Source organism: Scophthalmus maximus, chromosome 2 (assembly GCF_022379125.1).
Source record: "Scophthalmus maximus strain ysfricsl-2021 chromosome 2, ASM2237912v1, whole genome shotgun sequence".
Lineage (NCBI taxonomy): Eukaryota > Metazoa > Chordata > Actinopteri > Pleuronectiformes > Scophthalmidae > Scophthalmus > Scophthalmus maximus.
This window is the reverse complement of record NC_061516.1, coordinates 30,584,925-30,611,154: the sequence shown is the minus strand read 5'-3', so window position 1 is coordinate 30,611,154 and position 26,230 is coordinate 30,584,925. Positions and strand designations below refer to the sequence as shown.

Sequence of the window (26,230 nt, the reverse complement as noted above, 5' to 3'; positions counted from 1 at the left end):
AGCTGCCTGATAATTCCTGTGAATGACAAAAGGTGTCATGCCTTAAGCAGTACCACAACTTACAGTTATGCACCCCTACTTCTTGCACACACTGGCCTGGGTCAAATTAGGCGATCGGCAGTGATTAACAACTTTCAGCAGGTTGCAGCATGATTTTTCTGTATTTGGTGCAGATAACTAGAAATATCCATTTATTCACATTTATACACCTCAGTTTAGACTCTCAAACCCATTTGATATATTTTATTCATATCCTGTTTAAGTTACCTAAAAATGTATGATCATTTCACAGCCAATTCACGTTTGATCTTTTTTACTAAAGTCACTTGTGCCAACTCTACTGCCACATGCTTATAAAATGCTAATTCTATGTATGCGTAGGATGAAAAATGTTGCAGAGGTGAACAGAACGCGTAGAAGTTGTATGTTAAAAATAAAAAATCTATACGAAGTTTTAATGGCTTTTATGCGGGTAATGATAGGGGAGGTTAAGAGGCTAGGGCATGGGTTAATGGCACTATCAGGACATAGACCGAGTTAAGTGCAAAGGAAAGGTCTTCCACCAGAGGTTAATTAACCTTTCTAAACCCAAGGTGTCTGAACGCACATACATATTGAATGGAAGCTGCCACAAAGAGCCTGTAGGTCACAGCTAATACATTCTGGACATTACAATTAAAACATCATCAGACCAATGCCTGTTCTCCATTTAAGAGCCATTTATGAAGCGGCAATTCAGGAGGCAATTTATTACAGTCAAAAGCCATCTGACCAGGAAGGGGGATAGTTGGGTTAGCAGATATGTAATATCAGTCAATGGAAACGCAATGTTTAGGGAGGGAAGACCAGTGATGCAAGTAGTGAGGCATTTACGGCTTCTGTGACTACCTCCTTTATGTGAGTGACTTCCGAGATGTATCCCCCCACCGGAGCTCAGCAAAGAAACAGAAACTGTATGGGTTGTTTTTTTCACTTCACAAAACCAACATTGACTCCCACTGTTTAAGCTTCATATTAGCTTCAGCTGATATTGTGTTTGTAAGGACATTGATGCATGTCCCACACTGAATCGGACCATTGCATTGGTGAAATGGTGAAATTGTAATGAGATATTTAAATTGCCATACTGTTAAGTGTGTACACACAGCGGTTTTGCAATGTTTCTGTATGAGCTGACTGGGATTTGTCATTGTGGGCCACATTTCCTCTGGAATCACCAGCAGAAAAAAAATTCCTGAGGTGTTTATGTTCTCAATCGCTAGTTTAAATTCTTCTTCAATACAGCAAATCAGAGATTTCAGGCTACAAGTGTCTCCAAAATCATGGCGATATCCTTCTCACAGAAATGTCCAGGCTTAAAAGTGAACTAAGGACCATGACGACGCAGGGAAGACTGAACATGCTGTCCCTAGTCATCGCCATTGAATCGGAACTCTTCTGGGAGTTGGACCTTGAACAATGCTTGAGGAAAGCTGCAGTTTTGTGTGGTCCTATGTGGCTCTGTACCACATTCAATGTTCATTTATGTTAACTCTTAAAGATGTACATACTTGGCTGTACATGGCAATCAGGAAAGACCTAAAATGCAGTGTGCATGTACTATTTGCTAGAGCGCCCAGCCCTTGATCCACCACCTGTGCTGTGCATATCACTAAAGGCACTATACTAAATAAATGGTACTGACGCGAGAGCACAATTAAATAAAGCCCCTGTTTCTCCAAACCATGCCCTCAACTATTTTTTTTTCCAAAAGGATCTCCCCGACCACTCATAATCCGTGAGGCACGACAACTGGAAATCCCTCCAGAACTCATTATGTTGATGTCTAGACTGTCCAGGTGCACACGCACACACACACGTACCTCAACAACAACATCCTTGTACCAGTCCAGGCCTCTTGATCAAGTCTGTGCATCATGGATGGATCACCTCATTCTAATGAGGAATTACTCAGTAACAACTCTGTACGATGTGTCACTTTACTCAGTGGGGCACTGAGTGAGGTGCAATGAAAGATACTAGTGAAGTAATAAGGGACTACTCTGCAACTATTGTTTATTGCATTACCCTTTAATGCCCCAATCTGTAATTTTTGTACTTTTCTGGCGGCATCTGATGGTAAAGTTGCAAGCTGCTAATTCCATTTCGCTGGAAAATCAACGCGAATACGACGTATTCTGGACCGTTTTCTGCAATTTAATGCTGCGTTCCATTATATCTCGGAACTCCAACTCGAGTCGCAGTAGAACTGGAACAGCACAACACGACGTAGCAAACATGGCAACGTACACGGAGGGCGGGTCCACCTCATGTAACTATATTTAACTCATTCATAGTTGATGAAAAAAGATCGGTTCTTTGTTGCGGGTGATCATACATATATGAAGACATAGTTATGGACAATATATTCAATTTGTGTGAATAAGTTCTTCTAAATAATGCATACTGTAGCTTTAACTGTTAAAGGGTGAAGGAGCAGGACCCAAATGCAGAGTGCAACAGAATTTTAACTAAACAAAAAGACCGGCTTACAGTCTTTGCAAATCAGGCAGGCAAAAGAAAAGCTGTAATCCAATCTAAAAAAAATAAACACAATGTCCCATGATGTCCAACAAAACCCAAACAGTCTTTCAATGAGCTTTAAGTTCATTACATTAACTTGGTGTCACAAAAATGCTATGGACTGGTGAAGTCATTATGAAGCACTGAGGGAGTACTTGGTAAGTAATCCATAGGATGTATCACTTTTAAGTGCACAAAAAGAGTCATATTTGAGGTAATACAACAGTAGTTTTGTGTATCCTCATCAGTGGGTCCAGGATACAAATGTTAAAAAATTCTACCCCTTCACCTATAGATCCCTACCATGACCTTGCCCCCTCTGTCTGACCTCCTCCACCCCTATTATATACCTCATCCCGGAACCTACCATCACTGTGTGTGAACCCTGACCAGATTGGCTACTAAAACTTGTTCAAGACAGACTCAGAAGCCGTGTACAGACCTGTGTCACAAGAGTGATTATTGTATGTTCCAGGTGTAACAAAAATATGTGAAAAGCATTTGAAAAACAAAATAGCAGTTAACTAACAGTTAACCCACTTTAACTGAACAAAACTCAACTCACAATTAAGCACAATTGACCCCCTTTGTCGCACATTCGATTTCTGTCTGCGCTGCATCCCCCGCACCTCAGCCCACCAGCAAAAATTAATTGAAAACATATTGAAAGATGTCTTTGCCTACATCTAAACCACATCTAGATTTTGTTTGAAATGGGAGCGGTGGAAATAACGTAATGCTCTGGTCATTGAAAAGACTTCTCTACAAAGTCTCTACCCTACACACCGACCGAATCAGACGGATTAAAACACAGTACAATTTTCAAATGACTATTTTTGAGGCTAAATTAAGGCTATGATGGGTCGACACAGATATAGCTCAAAAAACAACATCCTGATGACGTCTGATGTTTGGTGACAGGACATTCAGTGTGGCAGCCCCCACCCTCTGGAGTTCCTTCTCAGCAATGATCCGCAATGCCCCATCTCTGGACACTTTAAAAAAGCTCCTTAAAACCCTCCAGTTCACCGGAGTACGTTATCAAGCAAGCATTGCAATTATTGTTTTCTGTACTTGGTTTGTTTTATTTTGATTATTTTTCACCTTTTCCCATTCTCTGTAAAGCAGCCTTGGCTACCTTGAAAGGTGCTATATAAACCCCAGTTATTATCATCATTGTGTGTATGACCTCATGATTCCCTGAGTGTCTCCCAGTCTGTTCTCTAGTAACCCATCGTTATCTACTTCATAGTCCTGGCCTCAGAATCATACTCAATGACGACTCACCAACTATCAGATCATTCCCTGAATTATTAATCTCTAGTTTCTCAGTAACCGCACACAATTTTGTGGACTGCATCGTAAAGTGCTTACGAGCAAACGGCATAGCGAGATTCTGACACAAGAGGTTGTCCCTTATCAGCGCGCCTGAACCAGAAGAACCAAAGCTACTGAGGGGTCAAACGAGCATCTGCCACAGCTAACGGATTTAATTACTCTACATGTAGCAGTAAGCATACTGCAGGTACTTACAGATAGCTAATCACAACCAGGCTCCACATCGCCTCGCTCACTCAGTAGCTAATACGGCCCTCGAGCGACGGAGGAAGTCTAAATGAGATGCAAGCACACACCTAAAGTAACATTATCAAACACATCTCCGTCTTTCAGCCCGCCAGTATACAGCAGGTTCTGCCATTCCCTCAGCGACTGGTATCCCCGTCAATGCCTCCATGTTGGTGAGCTCCCCACGGGCAAACACTTCCAAGGGGAAGGCACATTGGGAGCAGTTTTCAGCATCCCATCTCTGGGAAGCTTCCTTGAAAAAGGTGCCACATGGAATTCAGGCTAGGTGGTGTAGGGGGTTTGGGACTGGAATAAAAAGCCAGAAACACCCAATCAAAGTCCCGTCTCCTTCCCCTGAGCCTGTCGATCTACACATTAATCAGAGACAACAAAGCGATTCCCACTGGAAAGCAGCCACTTCTGACTGCCTGCATGCATGCACAGTATCTCCAGCCTCCACTCACTTTCACTCACTCAGTCAAACACGAACACATCCTCCATCCTCTATGATGTAATGAACCTGCAAGATTTCTCCCTTTTTCTCTCCTGACTCTAAGATCTTCCTTTTTTTCATCTGCACTTTTCACTCATTTTCAGAGAGAATGTTTTTCTAGAGTGTGCCCCACCCCTGTCCCTGGAATCCCATTCGTCCTTAAACACAAAGTTTTGACTAAATGCCACACCCACTCTCAAGATGAGGCTTCTTCCCTCCGCCCCGCACTCTCCAAGTAATTGCCCCTTTTACTTCCAGCAAGTACTGATTTCTGCGCTACCCCAATCCGGTGCTTTCATTTGCGGGTAAATAGGTTTTCTGCTGAGTTTTAAGGCTCCCGTTCCCGTTGGGGATCCAGCTTCGGGGAGCTACTCGAAGCCTGAGAGAAATCATTAGGCGAGGGATGGGAGGAGGCAGCGCGGCATGATGCAAACAAGCAGTCAGCACTGACCTCACACGCTTTTTCTGACAACCACACACACAATTTATTTTTAGTTGATGTGGCTTTTTCAGTGAGTGTACAGACTGAGGTTAAAGGTTGGATGTACCACATCTATCAATCTATCCATTAGCTACGCCAGTTATCATTTTGAGGGTTAGTGGGGGAGCCGATGCCAGCTGACATTTGTTACAAAGATTACTAAAACATTTTGTATTCATTTTTGTTTTTTAGGGACCATTTCTTCAATATGAAGTTGTTTCAATGTAAACTTTTTTTTATATACAGAAAGGGCCTATTTCTGTTGATGGTTCTGTGGTGATTCATTTGAATCCAATTCCCAAAAGCATAATTAGTTCAGAAAACGAAATTCAACACGTCATTGCGGGGGAGCTGTTTCAAGCAAAGACTGGACTTTACACGTGGAGGGTTTCTTTCATTTATCTTTTTGAACATGTTCTCCACATTCTTCATATAAGCTAAGTAAGAAAACAAATGTAATGTAACAACTTTGAATGTCTTTTTCCCCCTACAGCTACAGCACCCATGGATTGGAGGTGATTGTCAGATTCTCATACAGTTTCTGAAATCCCCTCCCTCCGCACCCGTCTGATGTCGGAACTGTTCAGCTTTGTGCGACAATTTTTGTAAGTGTCTAAACAACGTCCCAACATTCTCGCTCGCTTTACACGGTGAGTGGCCAGGTGTGTGGAGCTGAGAAAGTAGGAAGAATTTTAATTTCTGTTTCAAAACTTTTTGTTTTATTCATCACACAATGTGTCAGTCTCTTTGGGGAATTAAAGTGTTTCCTCTCACCATGATTGAAGGGTTTTGCCTTTAAGCGTGGTCATTCAGAAGAGATTTACTTAATGAATTCAGAAACATGATATCATCCACTGAAACGGGGTCAACCCCACCCTTTCTCTTAGCTTGAGAGTTTTCTAATTTCCTTAGTAGATGTTGCTCTCAGCAGCTGTGTGAGCGGCTCTTCAGAGGAAAATCTTGGCTAGGAGCTTTAATGCCATTCATGAGGACTCCTAATGGTACAATAAGACACTTTATGGATATGGACCCCTTAAGTCTGAAAACTATTTTGGAGATAGTCCTTATATAGTTATTTTTTTAGGTGTGTTATGAAGGTTTTTGGGTACATAAAAGGTCTTCAAAGTTAAACGGCCCAAAGTCTGTGGGAAAGGGAGCTCCTGTCCCCGGGAGAAAAGAAACTCCTCGCCAGCAGTCCGGCCAATGCCATACCAGCGCATTTATGAGGCTGGCCAATCAGAGCAAACTGGGCTTCATTGGGATGGTGGCCTTGAAGAGACAGGAGCTGAAACCAAGTGTTTCAGAGAGAGGCTGGAAAGAGGAGCTGCATGGTTGAAGACTATGAGGTAGCTGATGCTTTTTTCTGAACATTACAGCATGTAAAACGTTTTGAGTAACAACCCAAATTAAATTATGGACATGAATATGAGCATAAATCTCCTTTAAAAGCATAAACAATCTGTTTGTGTGCCAGGAGCAGCACAATCTCTGCTTCACATTGCACCAGTCACAGGTGTGTCTTTTGAGATTGTGTGTGTGTATGTGTGTGCGTGCGTGTGTCTTTGTTGGTGTTGGCTTTGAAATATCTACATATGTAATGTATCACTCATATCTGGCAACAACCCCATCATAGATTGTTATAAAAAAAATGAACGTAGACATCATAGTGAGCTGCATATTCGTCCCCGCTTAAAAACTGCTGTGGTTAAACCGTTACTTAAGAAACTACATCCTTGATCCAGGTTTCTCCCGATAATTATCGATCAGTCATAAAAGAGTCATAATATGTTCTTGAGATTACACAACCAACATTTAATTAAAAAACTGATTTTATCAGTACTATGAATGTTGTCTAGATTCTACTGAGAAAAACGCAGGTTATGTTTTCTTCCCAAGTGTCAACCGACCGTGGACACACCCGTTGGTTTGTGACTTGCTGTTTTGAAGCCTCAAGTTTTCCAATTTGGCCAGCGCCATGTTTAAAAAAAAACAAAAACTGATGTAGAATTGGGGGTGGAGAGCCATCCTCTGCTGGTGATTCCAGGGAATACAGGTTATCTTTTAGAGAAATACCTTAATAATAAATGGTAGTCAGTTGCAAACCCTAATAAACTTAAAACCCTTCTTTTCATTTCTTTATATTTCAGATCTTTGGACAGAAGAAAGAAAAAAAATTGTATGATCTGCCAATGACAAATCACATCTATCACAGATATCAGCTGTGCCTGGAAACAGCCTGCTAAGACTAGCTTTCGTAAAATAAATCTGATGTAGGCGACATGACTGAAGCGATCACAGGAGCAGGAAGATGTAGAGTTGACCCTGATTATTGCCTCTTTCCAACTTTTCTGCCTGACCCCCATGGGAGAGACGGTAACTCAAGAAGATATAAGGTCATATAATATTGAGATTAGGAGCCTACCACATGCCTTACGGTGAGGAAGCACCTTAGTGACAAGAGATCCTGTTGGAAGCTGAGGAGGGAAAAAGTGTGCTAGCATTAATAACAAGCTTGAAAAAAGCAGAACATATAAGATTGGGGTGAATTGCACTTAATGTGGAGTTCATTAAAGGTGGCAAATAAGCCTTCTAAGTGTAAATCTAAGAAGTGAGCTGGGCCTCTCTCTCTCTCTCTCTCTCTCTCCACAAAGCCAGAGCTGTATCTTAATTAAATGGAGGAAACAAGTGGATGTTGCAATTTTCAAAAAAAGAAAAACAAAATTACAACTGGGTTTTAAATTTAATCATGACATGAAAAAACCAGAGAGGGAACAAACCAATGCTGCCAGATATGAAGGATTGTATTAATAATGATATTATAATTATAATGAAGAGAGGAAGAGACAACAGGCATGTCATTTTTAAAAGAATAGCTGCCCTATGATTAAAAAAGAAAGAAATAGTAAGACAACGCAAGGTCCCATCCGATTTTGCTTCTCTGCATTAGTATTCTGTGTGTTCTTGGCTTCTTGTCAGCCCTTATGAACTATCAAATGGTTTCATTTGAACAAATCATTTGGTAGAAACATTGGGAGACACTCGAAAAGAAACAAAAGTCTTTGCAAAATTTTGATCGAAATGATTCTGCTTCAGATCAGATTTAATTTCCATGACCAACTTTGCATAATTCTTTTTATGGAGAGAGGGGAAGGAGAGGGCAATGTTCAGAGGTGATTCTAAAGTATTTTGGGGCCCAAGGCAAAAAAATCAAACGGGGCCCCTTGAACCAGCGTTCATCACCATTATGTTATAAATAATCTATCTATTTAAAAACTATTCATTGTTTAATATTTACATTTCAGGGACAATGTAATTTAACATAGTTCCAATACAGATGCTTAGACTTGTGTGCTGGAGCCTGCACTATGGCTTTACATTTACAGCATAATGAAGATTTCAGTTTCCTAAAACCACAGGCCTAGTCCACAGACATGAAAAATACATTTTAATGCATTTACCAAACATCAAAGTATACAAAAGAAATAATGTGATGCTAGTGGAAGTTACGTCATTCAAGTGTCTCTCCTCCACAGTTAAGGCTAGACTAGCAGCATTTAGTTGCGTAGTATTATATTTAATTATTATTATCTGTTCAATTTACCACTGTCTTGCTTTTTGCTCTCCTCTTCCTCTTTTTTCTTCTTTCTTTTTTTCGCTTCCAGAAATGAGTGGCATTTCGTTGCCGTTGTCATTAAGTTTGATTACACTGAATCATGCACATCACTTGCTACAGGAGTGAAGAAAAAAACTTGCAATGGGAGTCGGTAGAGTCAGGTGGGGCCCCCTCAGAGGGGGTCTCCTACTGTCATTGCAACTTTGCGCATTGTCACTGCTGTAGTAATCAAGTTTGTCAGCCCATGGGGGCCCCCTACTGACCTGGGGGCCCCAAGCAGTTGCCTGCTTTGCCTGCTGGCAAGCGGGGCCTCTGGCAATGTTGACACCTAAATAACTGAAACTAGTGTGGGGAAGTTGGAATGGTAGAGTAACTGATGGAAGCTGCTTAGCAGGGAAAACACTCCTCATTAACAAGAAAACACTTGCTTTTACTGATGTTTACCTTATCCCCCGAGAATGATCCAAAGGGCTTCAAGATTTGTAAAATATCATCTTCACAATTACCTGGGTCTGTGACATATAGCAAAAGGTCATCAGCATAGAGAGACACTCAATGTTCGTGTCCAGCTCTATAAATACCAGCGAAGAACATTTGAGAGCATTGGAAAGAGGCTCTGTTGCTATAGCAAATATATGGGTGTATACTGGCGAAAATGGAAGGGTGCCTCTTGTTAGACGGAAGAAGTCCGACCTTTGAGAGTTAGATGTCACACAAGCGGTTGAGTATGAAAAAGTTGTATCCAAGACACAAATTTAGACCCAATGCCACATTTCCCCAGAACTGAAGCTTCTAATCCATTTCAGCAGCTTGGGAGGTCTCAGGGGAAACACTATATTTAAAAGTCCTCTAATTGTTATGATCTGCTCCTGAACTTTACATGCTGTGCACTTATGGAAAACATTTGATTTTTCTTTTGTATATCAGTTTTGAAACCTTTTGTTTGGACTCTTCGCCTCGTTTCGCTGTCCTGTGATTGTCTGCCCCACACGTCTTAAAGCATTTTGACCAGCGCCATGTTGGTTTGTTTGCAACCCAACGTAGAATTGGGGGTGGGTCTGACTGAGAGCTCGCCCACTGCGCGACCACCCACACCTGCAACCATGCACAGATTGGACGGACTAGCTGTCAATCACGCATCTTCGCTCCAATGTATATTGTGCTTCATTATCTATTTTATATGTGAACATTTATTGGAAGGATAAGCCCCTTGAGATGGACCATCTCATTTTCCAGGGGGTCCTTTTTATTCTAAATGAGACCATAGTTTACAAAATGAACATCGTGCTGTATTGAAACTAGAGATTGACCCATAAACTCCTCAGGAAGATGTACTGACGTTATAAATCAAGTGAGAAGTAGGTCTGCAGAAAATTGACTTCTTTTTGCAACCAGTGAGTCGCCCTCTGCTGGTGATTCCAGAGAATGAGAGACTTCCAGAGGCATTCGGGCACTTCCACATTGGCTTCATTACCCAGGGAGCTAACCGACACCTCTTCTCCTATCATTCTTACCAGTGTTGTCCATTGTCTTTAATTTTGGTCCCACTAACTACAAACCCTAACACATGTTAGATGATGCAGTGACTTTCTCACTCACCAGCCTAATTGAGCACCCATCCATTGCTCTCTGGGATATTTGGATTAACCATTGAATACAAATGCCTCAACTGTCAGTCAGTGGCTTATTCTCTGTTTACTTAAGGCCTGGTACTGGTATCAGGGCCGAACCGGCCATCGGGAGGTTCAGGAGATTTCCCGAAGGGCCGGTCCATACTTCCCGGCGGTCATATTTCAATTTCTGATGTCAGTTACAGTCATGGATGAATTAAAACAGGTGACAGTACGGCCCTCAGCCCCGACATTGGCTTGCCTAGCTTTCGCATCTGCAGACAGTGCAAAACGAAGCTCATATTAAACTCTCAATATAGAGAGGGGATGCGAGACTCATTCCTGTATAGTCCTTTATACCTTAGCGTTGGGTTGTTTCGGTCTCTATTTGTACTATTATAAGGGGTCCAAGCCAGAGGGGGCTGGGATCCCGCGTTTGCAAGGCAACGCGGATCCCAGTACCAGCGTTTATTACTATTAAAAGTACTTCCCAAAAAAAAGTTCTACGTGCGCCCTTCACGCGCTCTCATAAAAAGCCGCTCCATCATAAAGTCCCGGGAGGAATTTTTGGCCCAGTACAGTCCTGACCGGTATTCTGCTGGTGAGTCAAACCTACAATATACAGTTCCGTTCACGTTGTCTTGCTGACGAAAATTGCTGTAAGCTTTCTGATAAGCATTGCATCCCTTTGTTTGTTTACTCCCGCAAGCACATGACACTGTGTGCCTATCCTTCACTCTTCCTATATCTCTGCCTATCCCCCTGTTGTCTTCCCCTCCGTCCACTCTTTTGACTTTGACTCTTTAACACAGTGCTGGCAATTGGCCGCCCTGGGACCTCTCTCCCTCTCCTGTCATTGCTCCAATCCAGATGTTTTGGAACTTCATCCTCCCCTGTTTCTCTCCCTCTCCCTCTGTGTGTTTGTTTTCTTCATCCCTGACATGGGAATGATTTGCTTGGTAGTGTAGTTGGACCTCTCTCCAGGTCCTCGTGATGGCGAGGAGGCTGTGTGGCTCTGGTTCTGTGTTTTGGCTCTACCTGGAAGTTCAATGTCCATGTCATAAATCAGGATTTCCAAGCTATTTTCTAAATGGTTCTAATGACACAGTGGATAATTTAAAAAGCATTGTTGAGGATTTCAATGACTATTTTGTGGGTGTTGGCTCCACTTTGGCTAGCAAAATTGTTGTCAGATGACAAAAAAGACTTGTTTAATAATTTGATAGATAGTAATACCAGTTCAATGTTCCTCTGTGGGATAAATGAAACTGATGTAATTGAAATCGTGAAAGGATTCAAAAACAAAAGATCAACTGATATAAACTCCATTAACATGGTAACTATTAAAGAAGTCATTGATTGTATTGTTAAACCTCTAACCTATATATGTAACCAGTCTTTTCAAAGGGGTGTTTTTCCTATTAACATGAAATTAGCAAAGGTAATTCCAATATTCAAAAATGGTAATAAGCACCTCATGGAAAATTATAGACCAGTATCCCTACTACCTCAATTTTCAAAAATATTAGAGAAACTATGTGTGAAACAATTGGACCTCTTAATTTATAACTATAGATTATTGAGTGAACACCAGTATGGATTTAGAAAAAATAGAACTACTACACATGCAGTAATAGGGATGGTAGAAGAAATATCAGAGGCAGTGGAAAATGATGAATTGTCTGTTGGTATTTATATTGATCTACAGAAGGCGTTTGATACCATAGATCACAATAAATTATTGGGAAAATTGGGGAAGTATGGGATAAGAGGTAAAACTCACTCTTGGCTGAAAAGCTACTTAGAAAATAGACAGCAGAGTGTGCAAATTAATAATACCTCGTCAGGATATAGAAAGGTCACCTGTGGAGTACCCCAGGGATCAGTGATTGGTCCAAAACTTTTTATACTTTCTATTAATGACATATGCAATGTTACTGATTTTTTTTTAAATGTGTACACACACAAATGTATTTGTTCTGGGAGAAATTTAAAGGATCTTCTGAATAATATTGAAGCAGAGCTGAAAATCCTCAAGAGCTGGTTTGATGTAAATAAATTGTCACTGAATGTCAAGAAAACTAAATTTATGGTCTTTGGAAACAAGAAAGTAATTAGTGAGGAGATTAAATTAAAATTATGTAATGTTGAAATTGAAAGAGTCTTTGAGACAACATTTTTAGGGGTTGTGATTGATCATGAACTAAGTTGGAAAAGGCATATTGACTACATCAAAGGAAAACTATCAAAGACAATAGCAATCCTGTATAAATCAATGGATGTATTGAATTCTACAGCTTTGCATACTATTTATTGTTCACTATTTCTTCCTTATATATCTTACTGTGTGGAACTATGGGGAGCAACTTATAAAACAACTTTAAATTCAATAATCTTACTACAAAAACATACCATATGTATTATTAATAAAGCTGGTTACTATGATCACACAAATCCACTATTTATGAATTCTAGAGTTATGACATTAAAGGATTTGATTTATTATAATATAATGCAGATAATGTTCAGGGCAAATTCTAAGTCACTTCCAGACTGTGTCCAAAAGTTTTTTTCAAAACAGGAAAGTAAATATGATTTGAGTGGTATTTTTAAGTTTACTTGTCAAAAAGCAAACAAAGACATTAAAAGGAGATGTATTTATTTTGTGGGGGTTAAATTATGGAACAATGCCAATTTAAATTTAAAAATGTGCAACTCTCTTCTGGTTTTCAAGAAATGGTTTGTAATGCTAGTTTTGAGGGGTACAAATGTGAGTTATTTCCTTGTTTTTTTCTTTACTTATATCTTGGTTGCTTTGTTATTCTTATTATTTATTATTTTTTGACTTTCAAGAAAAATGGTTGGTAACGCTATTTTTAAGGGTAAAAAATATGAATAATTTATTTCCTTGTTTCTTTACTTATATCTTGGTTGCTTTATTATTATTTTTGAATTAGCTTTTTTCTTTGAGGTGGGTGGATTTAATCGATAAGAAAATAGGAAAGGCATATATAAGCTTTTGCTTCCGCCTAAGCCTTTTTAGTCACTATTTACTGTTTGAGTTTAAACTGTGATATGTTTAAAATTATTGTTTTTTATGATGACTGAATAAACGACAAACAAACAAATGTCCTAACAGATGATGATATCCTTTATTACATGAAACTTTCCTTTAAAATTAAAATTTTTCATTGTAGTTCTCATTTTCCACTTTGTACTCCCCAGGCCAACTCTACTTTTCCAGTCACATAGTTTAGCAGTTCCCCTCTTCTCAGTAATCACTTCAATAGCAACGGTCGTCTATAATAACCAGCATGTGCAAAACAGCTGTGAGGAGATAACATCTGCCAGGTTTCATCTAACGTCTGCATGAAAAGTGAAGAAATTCTACTTAGTAATAAGAAGTCAATCCATTCTTATTATCTATGGCACCCCTGATACCAATATTAGGCCTTCATCCACACTGTTACTCAAAGAAATGTGTAATTATTAGCATTGGTGGCAAACACAAAGAGTCATTACATTGTTTGAACTGGAGCTTTTGTCAGCTGCGAAATGAGTCCAACTGAGCCAATTCCCCAATGAATGAAATGAACCCAATAAACTGCTAATTACTAATGGCAGTGTTCAGTGATTGTTCCCTTAACTATTTCTTTTGAAACAGAGAAGCTTCATGTAAAATGAAACAGAAATAAAGATTTGTTGCACGGCCTAAACTAGGGTAAAATTAAACGCATCATCCCCGGGGAATGAAATCAGTCTCCCGAGTTTGTCTTTACGGTTTATTACATGGCCAGAAAAAAGAAATTCTGACTGGCCGGGAGGTGACCACTTGACCTGTTTATCAGGACACTCCGAACAATGGGCCCTAATGCGAGAACATTTTCATGTTCTTATCCTAAATTTCTCTTACGTTTGTTCGTAGCTTGATTTTGTACCAACAGGCCATTTCGGATTAGCCAAACGCTTCCAACTTCAGAAATCATGTCATCCTCGAATCATGGAATCTTCATGGAATCATGGAATCTTCAATATATCAGAAGTGGGAATAATATGTTATGAGAATTTTTATCATTAACAACACACTCCGAAAGGACAAATATTAATCATCTCTGGAGAATAAACCAATAATAATAATGGGATAAAAGAGAGTTGCTACTCTTGCTGCTTCATCCTCCGTGTTGGTAGTAGATTTTCAAGGTTCATGTCAAATGTCTGTTCCTCCACAGACCAAATCAGGATTTTAGTTTTAATCACTTTTTAGTAATTTCCTTATTGTGCTGTGATAAGTTGGTGGTCATTTGAGTGACTTATTATTATTCAGTGAAATGGACAGGGCATTAAAGTGACAGCCACATTTACCACCTCACCTTGTTGCCCCGAGGGAGTCAGAATCTAGTTTGAATGTTTTATCTAGTAAAGAAAAAAATCTTATTTTGATATTAATTTGTCCCATGTCAATTAATATGGTGACATGCGTCGCTCCCCCAGAGCCACTGAAGATGTTTTATGATCACCGGTTCTCGGAGGCTTTCAGTAGCACTAAGGTAAGCAAAGGACATTTATCTGTGGCATAACCCTTTGAGTAAACTGTGATCAATTAGTTAACAATATTAGTTTTATTACATCAGTTATCTCTGCTCCCCAGTACAACCATGAATATTGCCAGGCCCCTGCTGTGTCCAGAGTCGGAAACCCTCATTAACTTGCTTGCCTTTGGTGGGAGAGGAATTCTGATGTTTTATCTACGTAAGAATACAGATACAAAAAAATTGAAAATTCTTCATAACAAGTAAAATTCTGACATTCATTTATTTATTTATTTATTTATTATTATTATTATTATTATTAGCTAAAGTTAATAAAGTATTTAATGTATTTGTTTGGTAGAAATACAGACCTTGTGATTCATAGGGTAAATTACATTATTAGTACTGATGCATCATGGGATTATAAATGTCAGTAAACACAGACACAAATTTTTTACCCCAAATGAGGTCCTTTCCTATATAATGACACATTTCATTACTTTTCTCATACAGTATAATTTGGGGCCAGTTCTTTGCAGTAGTTCACTAGTTCATATGGTACTGTTGATCCACTCTGTCTGTATTTGATACACCCTGACATTTATTTGTGGGGACAACGTCCTCTATGCACTATTAGACGAATCCCGTTACTGCTTCCACGTACTCGTCGATGTCCTAATTTGATGCATTATGGGACATCTCCCAGTCTCCGTGAGCAAAACGATCCTGTAGAAAACCTGTGAGGTTGGTGAAAAGCACAAAACAAAGTAATCTTGTACCATCTCTGACCCTCACGCTATCCCTGGCAAGGGGCCCAAACAGGCACTGCTCTTTTTTAAGAAGGTACACCGGTAGAAAATATATATATACATTTTTTCAAGTTATTGAATCCATGTTACCAGGAAAACTAAGAGAAAGGTGAAATAAACGTTGGAGAAATTCTGGATATATTTTGCAGAATTAGATTTAGGGTTGTGACTTCATATTATGTGCTGACTGACAGTCTACAGTCGAGTTGATCATATAGCAACTGCTTGAATTTTTTCTGCCTGCCTCCCTCCACGTTTGTCTTGGACAAAGTACGAGGCACCTCTGTCGGGTTATTTGGTGCCGATTTTTAAAAGAGGCAGAGTACAAAGAGGGTCTTAAGCAGCGTATGATTATATCCTGGAGCTTTTCTCCAGCCCCCCCCCAGACCTTGGCTGTCTGATGCTTGAGCGACAGCTTGTGAGTGAGTTAGTGTCCCTGACCATCAATTAGCAGCAGACCTCACTGTCGCACATAAAAAAAACCCTGCCATTCAGTACTTTCAGTTATTGAGGGCATGTCAGTTTATCATTGTCCATGAAAACCGCTGGGTTTTGCAAACTCATGGCTGTTTCGATGGCCCTCCACCACTTGAGTGTCACTTAATTTTGTGGGGCCGTTTGTTACCATGTGATTATTATTTTTCTCCCGAGGCCAAATGGTAATTTTGCATAAATGAGCTCACTCTTCTATAAAACACAAAGCAGCAAAGGGGTGTGAAGTGCAAGGTTCTAAATGCTGATTGAGAGTTTTAATATTTCACCAAGGCTACTAAAGGTAGACAATGAGCAATTACAGCTAAATGCATTTGAACATCGCTACAAAACACTCTTCTTTTTCATTTGCACTTGTTACATGTTTTTGGATTTTCTTTCTTCCTTTTTTTGGGTCTGGAATCTAATGACCCTGCCAAATGCCTTATGAACACTTCTTCAACCCCAGATTTACAACTCAATACATGTGTTAAAGGTTTGCGTTGGATAATACAAAGGTTTACTTTAAAAAAAAAAATCTTTACACATTTAAAGGGTTCAGCTTTCTCAAGACAACAAAGACTTTACTCTGAGGCATTCTCACACAATTGCAGAAAAGCCCTCAAACAACATTACAGCTTCTGCTCCTTAAGTCTAACTGATGTACTGATGTACTCGTGAATGGCCCAGAAACACGTCTGAAGTGTCAACACTTGATGCCACAATTACCATTTGACAAAAACATTGTTAATTACAACTCCAAAGTTAAGTGAAGAGCTGGCGGTGAAGCATCAATACATAAATGAAGCCTTTGCCCCCCTTCAGCAAAGGTAGATAATGGGATTCCACATCAATAAACACTTAAAGAAGTTTTGTTCACATCACGTGCTGGCATCCTGCAGAAAAAAGTGCTATTTGAGAGTATTATTTCCCTGTAGTCACTTAGGAGATTTCTGTCCAACAGTGCTCCTATTTATTTTGATGTGACTTTTATTTGTTGTGGGGGTTTTTTTCTTTTAGAGTCGAATCATTTGAGATCTCTTGGTCTTGAAACCTTGTTTCGTATAACATCTTTGAGTTAAGATAGCCTTGCCGCCTGTGTCTTGAATAATTCATGGCTTACAATCCAATACTGTGGGATTGGGGAGAGTTGAATTCAAAAGTTGAATTACAAAACATCACATTCTTTCATCTCATGAAGGTTTTTTTTTTTTTTTTTAACATAGTGCAGAGGTCAATTATGAGTCCTCTGGCAATAGCTGATATGAATAATACACCGGAGGGCTCCAGAACCTTGGGAGAGTTCCCCTACTTGTGTAGATTATTGACACTTTTACGTTTTTTCTTCCTATCCTCAGGTAAAAAAAAAAAAGGAAAAAAAAAAAGGACCCTTTGTCTGTGGTCTCCTGCACTGTTCATGGCTCCATTGCCTCAGGGCAAAAGAAGACTAATTTGCACCGATCTGTTTTGGGGCCAATTATTATAATACCAAATGTTCTGGAAACACAATAAAATTGAAAACAATAAAGAGTGAGCCTACCAATGTTGTGCATTTTAATAATCCTCTCATTAAAGATGCATTTCATCTGTTCAGCAATTTGTAGGGTTTTGCTTCACTCTCTTTAGACTGAATCTTTCCCATTACCTATGGACATCCTGCTCCTGGTCTGCAGAGAGCAACTAGGAGGTGATCACTTCTGCCTAGTCCACTCACAGAAAACTCACATATGGAAAAAAAACTAATGGGTAAGACCTTTGAAAATATAGCACATGGACATGAATTGCTTTTCATATCATATGAAAGTGAAAAAGCAAACTTTAATTACATTTATTTTAAATACATCTTGAACCAGTGACATAATCATCACCTCACTCTTCCCTACACTTTAGGTGGTGAGTAGGAAATCATTTTGCATTGTCACATATAAAATTATTGTCACATGTAATGGCTTCCTATTGTTATTCTTTATTCTATTCGTGAAGTTTCATTAAAGTGAAAGGTACATCTTTATGTGATTTGTTTGTAGACTGGGTAAGTTTGACATCACACGTTGGACTGCAATGTTTACCAATGTTACATTTACATTATGGCTTCAAAAACATGCAGCTACAGGATTTATAACTAGTGTTGTAACAGTGAAGCACAGGCAGGGAGGATCTGGATGCAGGAAACCAGGAACAGGAACAAAAACAGGTAATACCATCCACCCATCTCTTTGAGCAACGGCTTCCAGAGGAAAGAGAGATACTGAGACTTGGCTGAGTCAACAAGAGGACCTCAGGGCTGGAGAGAGGCAGACCAGGAGACATCAGTTGGGCACACTCTGGAAAAGAGAGGCTTGGACGGATTGAACAAATGGGGTGAGCCAATCATGTGGGAATTGAGATTATAGGGTAGATGGGCAAGACCTCTTTGGAGGGCTGCAATGAACACTGGGGGAAGGCCATGAATAAGCCTTTAGGGGGATGAATAAGACGTCATCGAAGAAGGAACAACAAGACATGCAGTAGTCCACGGGTCGGCAGGACAGGCAGAAAACTGGTGATCGGAGGAACCAGCCATCTGCTGAAGTGTATAGTAAATGGACAGTAGCTAGAACTCTCAATCTCCTCTCCGAATCCTCAGCTTTAATTAATGGACCCTGAGCATGGATACGCAGGTCTTAGAGCTGCGAAAGAGAAAAAAATATATATTGTGAAGGAGTTGAAATAGTCTGTAGCTTTTTATCTTTGATCCAAATCACCAAAGAGCAGCCCCACATCACATTCAATTGAGATTATAACCTGCACTTACTCCCATATTGACTGATGGGTATTAATACACAGACAAGCCGACAAGACATCTAAATAACACCCTCAACCTCAGTATGTGTGTGAATGACATTGTAGGTTATAGATTAACCCTGATTGGTCCTTAATCGCTCCAAGGATAAGATAACATCTTTTGCGTTATTACCTTTCAAACCTCTGTCCAGATATATATTCGATAACGTTGACTGCAAAAGAAAATGATCAAAAATTAAAGAGCGATAACTATAGGAACAATTGTAAACCACTGAGATATCCAGCAGTCCACCTCAGACAGCAGGTCTTGGCCTTTATCTACACTAGATGTCAGTGTTCTCGCCGCTCTGCTGAACTGCAGGCAACATGAACTGCAGCCTGGGATACGCAGCAGGATAAAAAATTTAAAAAAGCATCCTATTTTTTTTTTTTTCACTTGAAAGTCCTCAGTCCTCGTGGATTTCATTCTATAGCCTCCTGCGTCACAGCCTGATTACTGAGGGCATCACTTTTATCTTTAATGAGCTACAAAGTGCTGAGCTGCACTTCCTTCTGGAGCCATTCTCACACCAGCCAGTGCACCAGCTCACCAAGTAACGAAGATACAACTTTACACGTCCAGAAAAAATCTGAGCACTTAACTGTTTGGATTTCCAGTAGATAAAAAACAAACATGTCTTTTACTCATAGGTTACGTTTAGAGGATAGAGTGAAAAGCAACTCTGGATCAGCAGAACTCCTGGGGGATCCAAAAAGCTCCAGGGAGCCTGTGTGTCAACTGGTTTTGTGCTTCTTTAATTGAATATTTGTTCAGGCATATGCACCACTAAAGAATGATATCAAGTTAAGTTATCAGGGCCTCAAAGAGAATGCTGCTTTGAGGGCTGATGTTGAAGAACTGTCTTGTTGGCTTATTCTTCTGTTAATATTCCCAATTGAATTAGCAAACAGCAAACCTTGACCATCTCTAGCACCGAAAAAGTGGAAACAGTGTGCAAAAGGGGGGTTGAAATGGACCTCATCTTTGTCCTGATGCTGAAACATATTTCAAACATCTACAGAGGATTATTAGCGCAGACGTATTATGAATAAAATTATATATAACTCACAAAGTAGGCAACTGTTAGAATTTATGTATGTCTTTGGGACTGGATTTGAAGGAGAAATAATGCTCCACTCTTCTATTTCACACAATGAATGCTTTTGCATTAATATATTTTCACAGTTTATAATTAGGAGAATAAATGTTACCATGACAACTTTTGGTTGGAGACTAGAGTGCATGACAAGGAACTCATGACGAGGGTCTATTCAATCCAGTCTATTCAAGTTGAAATTAAATCTAATTTAAAATTCCTTAAAGTACCCTTAGCTCTATTCATCCATTACGAAGTTGCTGACTGACAACAAGTAACGGTGGATTGGTCGGTTTAGAATCGACTGAATCATGAGACATATTCACTCTGACTTAAGTGACCACAAGACAATTAATGTTCTATGTATATAGTTATGTCAATTATGAACTGTATTTTACTGTAAATATGTAACTAAGGGTGACAAGTGTCAAGCTCTATATTGTATTTATTTATTGTGAATAATGATTTAATTACTAAGGGTTAGGATTAAATAAGTTTATACTTTTTCCGACTCCTTTTCCTGCATGTAAATTAAAGGAAAAATCTCTGTGTTTTCAACAACTGCTGTTGTCTTTTTTTCTTTTTGTTGAATTTTACATGCTCGAAATAAATAAATAAATAAGTAAAATAAATAAAAGATACAACATCATATCAAATCTGCACACAATTATGCAGCTTCCTCGTGACAAAACACTCAAATCAACCCAGAATAAATAAGTGTTTCCCCTGATTGAAGCAGAGTTGCTTAACAGGGTAAAATGTTTAATGGTATAATTCTTCAAATTATTATATTGAATTCCCAATAAACTGTTTCCAGCGTATACAGAGCATTTGCTGACAATGATAAAACACCGAGGTGTTGTTCTCAGGGAAGAGGATGTTTTTGGAGTCCACAGTATACACGTACGACATGTGGCGTGTGTGGTTTTAGGAGTAACTCCATGATTTTTGACTAAATGCCTTACTAACAGGGGAAACAAAGGAAGGAGGAAGATTTTCTTTTTTCATTTTGCATTTTATGAATAATGTTGAAATGTTGAGATTAGAGTAAACTCCTGTGGTCCATGACATCCAGTTAGAGGAGTGACTGACAGCTTCGCGAGCTGCCAGATTGCTACAACCTTGGAGTCTTTGCTATTTCAGTTTGCGTGAATGCGACCACCTCCTCCAAGCTTGAGTGGTTTCACACTTTGTTTATTTGTTATTATACTATTTCCTAGTTTTCCTTTAAAACCGATTCTCATTTTGAAGAGGCAGTCATACGCACTACCATTAGAAGTTTGACATATTCTCCCAATGTATTTGTGAAATTTCAACTTTATTCTCCACCTGTTAAGTTAAAAAAAAATTCTCCTTTGATTTGGTTTGACTTTATTCTCAAGATTTTAACATTTTCCTCGAAATGCAAAAGGAAAAAGAAAGGAATTCCTCTTCTTATTTCTTATGCCTGACCCTAATACTCTGTAGTTACTGTATGGTTTATTCCCCACATCAAGATAAGATATATATATGTATATTTCACGTTAACGAGTGGACTCGTGTGTTAGTATCGCCATGAAAATCGATGTCAACAACAGGTAAAATAAACCGCATTCATGTGGGCACAGGCTCGCTGTGAATAATCTCCAGCTGCACTGCATAATCAACATCACTAACGATTTACTGATCAATAGAAATGTGTATTGTATTCGTAACACAAAGTACAGACGGGATCTGGACTGTCTTGCCATTTGGGCCGGACTTTGACGAGCCATGAATTAGATTATTCCATTAAGTTTAGTAGCTTCATTATAAGACATTAAAACACCTAAATTGATAATTAGAAGTTTTTATTAGACTGATTTGATAGCCCCGTTGCACCCCCCAAAACTTAGTGGTCTTGTTAGCGCTGCCTAGTCCATATAGATTAGAACATTTCTAAAATAGTGTTCAAATGTACGATGCAGAATGTAATGTACGACTGTGTCCCCCAATCACTTGTAGCCGCATCCATGGAAAGCAGATCATCACTTTTGTTAGTCGTGTATTCCGCAGACATTTGATCCCAGACCTGAATAGAGCAGCTTCTAGCACAGAATACTAGCACATAATTATTTTATTTTAAAAGATTCATAAAAAAAGCACCAAAAATAATAAAAATGAAGCAGTTTTTTCCTGATTTGCTTGGAGCAAGAGTTTGGTGGTGTGTGTGTGTCACAAGGAAAAATGAGTCTGTATATATATATATATATATATATATATATGTGTGTATATTTCACACACAAAAACTTCTCTACACAAAACATCTCTACAGTGTAATCCATTTTCTATGGAGTGGTCTGCTGGAACAGCAGCATGTCAACAGCTGTCTAGGAGGAGACTAGACAGACTGATCAGGAAGGCCAGCTCTCTCCTAGGATGCTCCTTGGACACAGTGCAGGTGGTGGGAGAGAGGAGGATGGTAGCAAAGCTGTCATCATTGATGGACAACAACTCCCACCCCATGCAGGACACTGTCTCTGCACTGAACAACTCCTTCAGCGACCGGCTCCTTCACCCTAAGTGTGTGAAGGAGCGGTATCGCAGGTCCTTCCTTCCTGCTGCTGTGAGACTGTACAACCAGCACTGCTCCCAATAGAACACACACAAACACACGAACACACACACACACACACACACGAACACACACACACACACACACACACACACACACACACACACACAGAGGACTCAACCACTGTGCAATAACCAACTGTGCAATATTTATATTTATTCCCCATGTGCAACTATTGCTACTGCTCTGTACATAACATTTATATTTTTATATTTTGTTATATTTTGTAAATACATACTGGTTTTCTTTTTGTTTAATTCCTGTAAATGTCTTTCTATTCTGCAATTTCCTCTATATTCTGTCCACTGTGCTGCTGTAACGACCAAATTTCGTCATTGTGGGTCGAATAAAGGAATATCTTATCTTATCTTAATCATTTTGAAACGGTTCAGTTGATCTCAGCTGCGCGCGCAGAGGGGGGCGGTCTTTCCTGCGGAGCAGCCAATCAGCGTGTCCGTCGTACGCCGCTGGCCGGAAGAAGGAAGCTGAATGTAAAAAAGGGCGCCTTGATTAAAAGCGGAGACGTTACCTGAAGGTAAGACCATGAACCACGAAGACACACTTCATGTTACAGTCACATGTCGTTTATTCTCCCACTCACACGCCACGGCGTTGCTGAAACACAAGTCGCTAATTTGTTGACATGTCTCTTTATCGACGGCTCCTCGCGTCGCCCCTCTTCATAATGACAGACCGGCGAGACGGGCGCGGTGGCACGAGTAGTGCCCCCAGCTTCTGTGGAACAATAACACTAAAGCAGGCAGACCGAACCGTACTGTGTCGCGTCAGGTGCTGGCCAGGTTGACATGAACTGTGTCGGGACATTGTCACTTCTGCTCAGCTAGTTAGCTTAGCCCTGTGCGTTTGGGTTTCAGTGATTTGTATTCTGGGATTCACGAAAAACGTCATATCACGACGTGTGAGAATACTGCGATGTGCACAAGACTAGAGCTGCATCAGTTAATCCATTGATCTAAAATCGAAATGGAAAAAAGGCAAATATCCTGAATGTGAATATGTCCTGGTTTCTTTGCTCCTCTGTGACAGTGAACTGAATATATCTGTGGTGTGTGGACAAAACAGAAACATCATCTTGGTGACCGGGCAAACTCGATCGACATTCTTCATCATTTTATGAACTGATCGAGTCATCGAGAAATTAATCGACAGATTGATCAGCAATGGAAATAATTGTTAGTTGAAGCCCTACACAAGACAACAGAATGCCTGAAGGATACAACATGACAGACCCTCAGGGTTCTCACTTGAATGTCAAAGTGAATGTAAATCTATGTAGCGTTGGTTCTCTAGCTATACCTGCTGCTTCGCCCTCAACACACAGATGGATGTTCATATAATAATAAAAAAGACTGGAGGTCTGGAAGAACCCTCTCTTGATTTGTTTCCATCAAGCACTTGAAACTGTACATTGGCTTCAGCTGATCTTTAGAATATACATTTATGCATTTTGCACAAAACGGACAACTGATGAGTCTGTCTTCATTTTAGTGAGGGATCTCTTAGTTTGTCAACAGTATACCCACGTTGCCTGATGATAAAATAGTTACAAGTGCCCTATGTTGCATTGTTAAGAAAGAGAGAGAGAGAGAAATCCTGGATCTGCCCTGGATCTGTTTGGTGTCAATCGTTTTTTGTATTTTTTGCCAACAAACAAACAGACAGCTGAAAACATAACCTCCTTGGTGTGTCTCCGCAGCGCCCTCCTCCTCCTCCTCTTCCTCCTCCTCCACATCACCGTGACCATGAGTCTCCTCCCTGGTCCAAGCGGCACCATCCAGGAGCAGAGGGACCGCTGGGAGAGGAAACGCAGCCGAACGGCCAAAGAGTTGGTGAAGACGGAGCAGCTCTACTGCCAGCAGCTGAGGCTGGTCACCACTGTACGTACTGTAGCTGGTTCAATCAACAGAGAGTTTGCACACGGTCTGAACTGAAGGCCTCAAAAATATCGGTGTCAGGAAGCTGATGCTGACAGACTTTCATTTTATTCACTTGACAATGATGGGTCCTTTTTTTTATTTATGCACTGTAAAGTGTTAAAAGTATACTTTTAATAGTGTACTTTTAATACTCGTGGTTACCGCAGATGACCCTCACACCTAGGGGAACTGCTGAAAGTATCATAAATTTTTATTGTAGCGTTAAAAAAAGTTTTTTTATGACTTTTAATTTAGGCTTTTCTTTTCAATTTCTATCAGGATTTATTTTCTGTGTCCCTCAACTTCCTGGCACTGACTCATTTGTCCTTTGTGACACACACCCACCACCAAACTCTTGCTCCAAGCAAATCAGGAAAACTGCTTCATTTTATTATTTTTGGTGCTTTTTTATGTTTCTTTTAAAATAAAATAACTATGTGCTAGTATTCTACATGAAGCGGCGTTATTCAGGTCTGGGATCAAATATCTGCGGAATACACGACTAACAAAAGTGATGATCTGCTTTCCATGGATGCGGCTACAAGTGATTGGGGGACACAGTCGTACATTACATTCTGCATCGTACATTTGAACACTATTTTAGAAATGTTCTAATCTATATGGACTAGGCAGCGCTAACAAGACCACTAAGTTTTGGAGGGTGCAACGGGGTTATCAAATCAGTCTCATAAAAACTTCTAATTATCAATTTGGGTGTTTTAATGTCTTATAATGAAGCTACTAAACTTAATGGAATAATCTAATTCATGGCTCGTCAAAGTCCGGCCCAAATGGCAAGACAGTCCAGGTCCCGTCTGTACTTTGTGTTACGAATACAATACACATTTCTATTGATCAGTAAATCGTTAGTGATGTTGATTATGCAGTGCAGCTGGAGATTATTCACAGCGAGCCTGTGCCCATGAATGCAGTTTATTTTACCTGTTGTTGACATCGATTTTTGAGTCCACTCGTTAACGTTACACCAGAGAATTAGCTGTTAGCTGCTAATTCGCAGAATTTGTATAGTTTTCTCTAGTACACCATTTCTACAACTAGGGTATGTATTATACTTTGTCTAAATGACACTAAAAGAAAGAAAATATTGTTATTTAAGCTGCATTTAGGGAAGAACTTTCCCCAGGAACTGTTCCTGCTTTGGAGGTAGTACTTCAGGGAAGTACATGAACCTTTTGGGGTGGGGCTTGCGTCACTGAAGATGCCTGATTGGTCGAGTTCTCTGGCTTTCTATTTCAGCTTGTACAATCTATTTCTTTACTTAAAGTCAAGCTTTTTGGGTACGGATGCACCGAAATTAAAATTATTGGCCCGAAATCAAAACCAAAAAAAATGAAACACTTGGCTGAACGCGTTTTCTTTTTTTCTTTTTTTACACAGTTTTTCATTTATTTTGACAAATTTTTCACCATTGCATAAATTAAATAGCCTCTATGTTTTTACTTTACAATTTATAAATATTTATGTATCACTGAACATTTTTTTTATATTCCAGCAGACAGTATACCAACAAAGCACAATATATCTTAAAATAAATGAATTGGAACAGTCCCCCCCCGCCCCCCTCGGACACATCTAACAGCAAGGGTGTGTGCGTCTCATCACCAAGCGGCTTTACCAGATCCAAC

General features: G+C 39.7%; 1 protein-coding gene across 4 annotated transcripts in view; it reads left to right on the top strand.

Moving 5' to 3' along the window:
• The first annotated feature begins 23,083 nt into the window (after nt 1–23,083).
• arhgef39 (Rho guanine nucleotide exchange factor (GEF) 39) overlaps nt 23,084–26,230 on the top strand; it is a 60,098-nt gene continuing 56,951 nt past the window's right edge. For all 4 annotated transcript variants that reach the window (XR_004790225.2, XM_035626259.2, XM_035626258.2 and 1 more), the window contains exons 1-2: nt 23,084–23,182; nt 24,365–24,545. Coding sequence is in view for 3 of the 4 variants with exons in the window: in XM_035626259.2 (XP_035482152.2) it covers nt 24,411–24,545 (135 nt within the window). In the remaining variant the exon portion in view is untranslated. The remainder of the gene's footprint in view (nt 23,183–24,364; nt 24,546–26,230) is intronic.